Source organism: Vigna radiata, unplaced genomic scaffold (assembly GCF_000741045.1).
Source record: "Vigna radiata var. radiata cultivar VC1973A unplaced genomic scaffold, Vradiata_ver6 scaffold_234, whole genome shotgun sequence".
Classification (NCBI taxonomy): domain Eukaryota; kingdom Viridiplantae; phylum Streptophyta; class Magnoliopsida; order Fabales; family Fabaceae; genus Vigna; species Vigna radiata.
In genome coordinates, this window is record NW_014543117.1 from 95,289 (window position 1) to 101,330 (window position 6,042).

The window sequence follows — 6,042 nt, forward strand, 5'->3', positions numbered from 1 at the left end:
ATGTTTTATTTTTAAATTTAAATCAGATCTTATTATTTTAAATTCTAATAAAATTTAATTACTCGGTAGGTCCTTAAACATTTGTAATTTTTGAATAAGTCCTAAATCTATTATGTTTTTCAATTGGGTCCCTAAACTAAAGAAAAGGTTTCTAAATTTACTTTTTGACAATTTAAAACGTACTACAAATGACACCTTGTGACAAGTTAAAAAAAATTCAGCAACCCGACATAAAAATTTACATGATCAAATACCTAAGTAAAAAGAAAAATAGTTTGGAACCTACTCATCAATAAGTGAGAGACATACCTATTGTTTAACCCCCTAACAAATCCTGCCATCTTTAAATTTACATATATTTTTATATTAATTTAATNTATTAAAAATTATAATACAATTTTATTTTAATTTACATAATCAAATAACTATCTGATATAAAAAAAATATTTGCTCCACATATATTTGTGCAGTTACAATAAAGTTACAATAAGATTTAAACTTTTTAGTTGTTTATTTTTAGTCAGCTTTTCCAATTTGATCATTTCTTATTAAAATCCCGAATTATGTTTTTATAAGTATTAATTTGAAATTTAGTTAATGAAATTAAATTTTTGTACAGATAAGAGGATTTGTCATTTTTTTAAGACGTCTTTAAGTGGTATACGGGAATATATAATTAAAAAATATTCTAAAAATTGAAACTCAAATTAGGGTTTGTTTTCTCTTTCTGCACCACCGACTTCACTTGCTCTACCTCCTCTTGTACCGCCGCTTCCTTTCGTCTTGGTCCTCGGCGGTGGCATCCACAGCACCTGCTTCAAGCGGGAAGTTGAGGATGACCTTTGAGCCGCAGAGCCTGAAGGCAGCATGGTTATAGGCCTTGGCGGCCTCAATGGCAGTGTCGAAGGTTCACATTTGATTTTCCTGGAACGCTGCTTTATTAAGATCTTTCTGAGTTTCTAAGATGTGGGTTTTCTTTATCAGCTTCAAGTGAAACTAATGACAAGGAAAAAGGGAAGAATGTGGATATTGAAGATTCACAAATGACAACCTTGATCAAGTAATCGAAAAGAGCAATAATTTTGAACAGGACGAACAGGCTAAATCTGCATAAAACAGAGAAATCAAGTTCTGTTTTGGATTCTCAATCTCAAATTTTTAAATTCTTTATAATTTGTGTTTTGATTGTTTGAGTTAAAAACTGAGACATTTGTTTTTGATTGTTTTTAAATTCTTCGTCCCCGTCTGAGTTCTCCTCCCAGCCAAGAGAACGAAGGAACGCTGCTTCTTCTTCATCTGGATATATTGTAGCACATGGAATTGATTCTCTCTTCATCATTAGAAAGCCTTTGAAACTCTTCATGAGCATGGGTATTACCATTGCAGGTCAGTTCAGTAACATTTCCAAGAGACTGGGGGCTTGCAGATTCGTTAACTACTTCCCTGTTCACTTAATCAGATTTCTCCATCATGTGAGAAGAAACCATTGGGCCAGAATCTGGAAGACCAGTAGAAGAGTTCATTAATGTTTCCTTCTTAATGAGATTGAAGAAATCGTTCCGACTCTGAACTTGAGAGATGGAAAGCTTCTTATCCAATGTTGAACCTAATTTCAGATCCAACGTAGTTGATCTCTGTTCTGTGGAGGATTTTTGGTTATTGGGGTTCCTCAAAGGAACAGAAGCAGCTCCTGAAGCAACATGTTGATTTCCTGGTTTGCTGTTAGGATAATTCGTAGGATGTATTCGGATCTGCCTTTGGGTTGGAGTTGGAATTGGGTATCATTTCGATCAGGAAATTTAAAGGCAAAGGGAAAGAAGAGTGTGTGAGGATTTGATTGGGTTCTGTTTATGTTCCCCTTATTAAATTATTACATTTTAAATAATTTCACGTTTTATCTCTAATCCATCTCTAATCCATGTTACGTTTCAACACTAAAAATGTCACATTTATCTAAATGAACAGCTCTCATCCTCTCTGTTATACAAAAAAATATTATTTCATTAACCCAATTTAGAATTTTAACAAGGGAATCAAATTGAGAAAATGCCAAAAAAAAATAGGGACAACGTTTAAACCTTACAATAAATAGAATACAGTTTAAAAAGAGAAAACACATTTATCATCCCAANCCCAAGCCCTAAATTTTGTTTCTCATATTGTGTTTGGATGGTAGTCACAGCATCCAAACCAACTTTCACTTTGTGTACTAATCCGTGGCTCAATAAATCTGACTTTTCTTAATCCTCCTATAAGTAAAACAATCTCAAACTCTGTTAAATTCAAAGCTATAACATCTCTAATTAAATTGAAGTAAACTTAATTTGTTAACCAAAATCCAAACGCANTTACTTCCTAAGCAAGAAGGACAACCAAATCAACGAAATCCCAACATTTCTTTCATTTAAAGCACAAATTGTTTACCAAAATCCTGTCTAAATCCTAAATTGAAAATAGTAACAAGTAACAACAAACTCAAGCATGAGTGAATAAACTGAATTAAGGTGAAAATATAACGATGATGATGATGATGACGATGATGGAGAAAGAAAAGAGTACCAGGAGTGTGAAAGGAAAGAAGCTCAGAGATGAGAGCGGATCTACCAGAGTTCCAAGAAATGTAAGGAGCGATGGGACCCTTTTTCAGGATAGACACCATGTTCCGAACTCTGTCGGAATTTTCAGGGTGCTTATCCAACACCTCTAAGAACCCTACTTTCATTCCTGTGTGAAATACACCGATTCCAGTATCGTGCTCCAACATTCCTTCGTCCCAGAACACGTCAATTTTCACACCTGCACCTGCACCTGCATCACCCATGCTGCACCCTCCTTCCTTCTCACTTCTCTTTCTCTCTGCTTCTTCACACTCGCAACTACACTGTTCCTGAATGGCCAAGTGGACTAGCCAGTACCTGCATTTGTCTGAAAAATTAAACCCACTGGACCTATTATGGGCCTCTTTTATTCTGTTACGCGTAGATTTTAATTTGACATTGCTATTTGTCACTGTTTTTCGCTATGTATATCCCCTTGCTTTTCTTTAGTCTTGCCGGAGACACATTTCTAACTATTCAATAAGAGATCATGAGATGTTTTTTTGTACATTGATTTGTACTTATAATGATTTTTTTCTTATAAAAAATTGTTTGTTTAGGTAAAATATATGCTTGCACAAAACCTCATCAGCAAATTGAAAAGCTTTCGTGTTTAATTTTCGTTATACACATCCGATTTGAAAAGGCAATAAAAGTATGTTTCAAGCACCCAAAATCATGAAAACGATAGAATATTCCGTCTTAATATGTAACTTTTAGGCCAAAAAGCAAATATCAACTTTAATACTTTATTTAAACGTATTTCATTATTCTTCAATGCAGAATTTCATATGGCACAAAATTTTATAGGTTTGTTAGTTCGTTAACAACTTGAGAAATATTATTAAAAAACGTTAATCTATGTCTATTAGAATAAAAGACATTAACTGAATCACGTAAATAATAAGATTGTGCAAGGTTAACAAGTTTTAACAATTTAACATGGTCCTCTGTTTATTAAGCTTATATGCATTAACTCTTGATTTAATTATATTTTGAATTCACACTAGAATAATGATCAAACTTTTAGATAATAAAAAATTTGGGGTTTAAGATAGGTAATCCCATCTCCTACTTGCACCATGCTTCCATTTAACTCACCATTTTATTTTGGATTAAATATGTTTTTAGTCCCTTAATTATCAAATAATTTTAGGTTTAGTCTCTTTTCGAAAATTTTATTCATTTTAGTCTTTTTAGTTTTGAAACTCTTATTTTTAATTCTTAAAATTGAATGGTCTTTAGTTTTCTTTTGATGTGGCAAACGGCGAGTCACATGTCACGCCACCTTCCCTCCTTACTGTATCCACGTTTTTTTTTATCCTCCTGCGACTCCATCATCACATCCACCTTCACCTCCTTCGTCTCCATCCCAGCGACTCCTTCCGCTCCTCTGCCAGACAACACCTTCTCTGCAACTCAAATTCAACGCTAGTGGCCACACTCTGTGATTTGTTTGGCTGCACTTTTTCCTCATCCTCTTATCTTCCATTCTTGTAACTTCTTAGACATTGCAACTCCCAAGGAGGTTTCACTCACTCTTTTTGGTTGCAACACCACTTCTTTTCTAGCGGTGGAAATTTTTTAAATTCATCAATATTTACAACTTAATTAAATCTAAAATTTATTAGTTGTTATTATGAAGTAACAATTATTCATAAGTTGAATTTCGTAATTATATACCGGTCGACCATTAACCTCATTCATTATGGATAAAAATCGGTTAAAAATATCCTTAGTACATAAGATATTTTAACTGCAAACATATGGGATGAAAAACTGTGTTGCCATGGTGCCAGCTCTGTACAGTAATAATAAAATGTAAAAGAGATCATGGTTATTTCCTAACACCATGTGCCACTGGAACATGGTTGGTGGGAACTGCAACAAATAAAATAAAGAAGAGAGTTGTTTATTTTTTGCTGCAACCAAAAGCAAGACATCTTCATCTTCATTTCAATTTCAATCAATAAACATGGAAACCATTCATCTTTCTTCTCCAACTTCCTTGCTCTTCCCATCCGAACTCTCTCCCTTCAAACGCAGAACCAAATGCATCCCTAAAATCACCATTGTAGCAAACCACGCCCAATAGACCTAAATTAGCTCCTTCAACGGCTCTTCCACAAAGACCCTAGAACAGATTACGCGGCGGGATGGCCGGACTTGGCTGCGACAACGATCTTTGTGGTGTCGTCCTCAATGAGGGTGGGGTTACCAAACATGAGCTTTTCAACGGCAGAGTAATAGGCGTCGTCAGATTCTGAGAGAGGTTGGGATCTCTGGAGGGGGCTCGAAGATGGGGCGCCATGAACCAGGGTCGAAGTCCTCCTCGGATTTGTGGGCGTCTCCATCGCCGAGCTCGTCCCATTCGATGGAGGAATCAGGTTCGGTGCCAAGGTCGTCCTTGAAGTCTTCTTACGAGAGCAAGAGCACGAACTTAAGTTCATTTGAAAAAAAGAAAAGAAAAGCAACGTGTCACACAATAACGACGAAGTAGAATCACACGAAGACTCCTCGTTTACTACATCAAAAAAAAGTTAACACGTTTAATTTTAAGAACTAATTATAATAATTTCAAAAAGAACAAAACTTTCAAATACAAACTAAACTTAAAATCATCTTATAGTTAATAAATTAAAAACATGTCAAGCTATTGATAAAGATAAATGGACATAAAGTTCTGATATATATTTCATAAAAAGGTGCAAAAGAAAGAATGCAATGATGTCAATAAAAAAAATTGAATGATTGGAAAAATATGTCGTGTTATATAGAAGTGAGAATTTTGTAATAACTACTTTTAATAATATTTAAATAAGATAAAATAGAAAAATAAGATACATATTTAAAATAGAAACCATAACAAATCCAAAATAAAAATAATTACATATAAGTATCAACCTTTTTTTATCTTTATTAATTTCCTTAACCAATCGTTTACAATTTTACTTTCCCCACATTTAATGACATAAAGTTTACAAAGCCATATAATTAAATTGGATTGAGTAGTTGAATCAATTGATTATAATAATATATTTAGGTAACTTCAAATTAAAAAATGAATTTCTTTTCCTAGAATTGAAAAACAAGGAATTACTTAAAATGTGAGTCCAATGATTGAATGTCACAACAAAACTGTATGTCCTAAATGGCATAATACATGTTCCAAGTAATGCTAATAATCATTTCATTATTTCTATAATATATACATTGTGCTGAAGCAGAATAATAGGATTAGTCAACTCAATTTTAATTGAGTCAAACAAAATAAGTCCAACTCAATTTGCAGAAATATAATTGAATTGAGTTGGGTAAACAGAAATTTGGAGGTGAATCTCATACTCCTTGGAGGAAGAATCTTACGAGTTTCTCAAGAAGGGCACTTTATCTTTTTGATAATTCTTAATGGCTTCTATAACTTTGACTGAAAATGAATCGTCCT

General features: G+C 33.6%; 1 protein-coding gene across 1 annotated transcript; it reads right to left on the reverse strand.

Annotated features, from left to right (window-relative positions):
* Positions 1-650: 650 nt before the first annotated feature.
* LOC106753134 lies at positions 651-3,968 on the reverse strand. Its single transcript, XM_022777394.1, has 3 exons — positions 3,886-3,968; positions 2,560-2,915; positions 651-996 (listed from the first exon to the last, which is right to left on the reverse strand). Exons 1-3 carry the CDS (start codon positions 3,966-3,968, stop codon positions 941-943), a joined length of 495 nt encoding a protein of 164 aa, XP_022633115.1. The 3' UTR covers positions 651-940.
* Positions 3,969-6,042: the final 2,074 nt, after the last annotated feature.

Excerpts from the sequence above, each read along its gene's own strand:
- LOC106753134 (XM_022777394.1), bottom strand. The coding sequence starts at position 3,968 with ATGGAGACGAAGGAGGTGAAGGTGGATGTGATGATGGAGTCGCAGGAG. Across the intron at positions 2,916-3,885 it reads GGATACAGTAAGGAGGGAAG|GTACTGGCTAGTCCACTTGG; the intron begins GTGGCGTGACAT and ends AGACAAATGCAG. Across the intron at positions 997-2,559 it reads TCTTTCCTTTCACACTCCTG|TTTCACTTGAAGCTGATAAA; the intron begins GTACTCTTTTCT and ends CCTTGTCATTAG.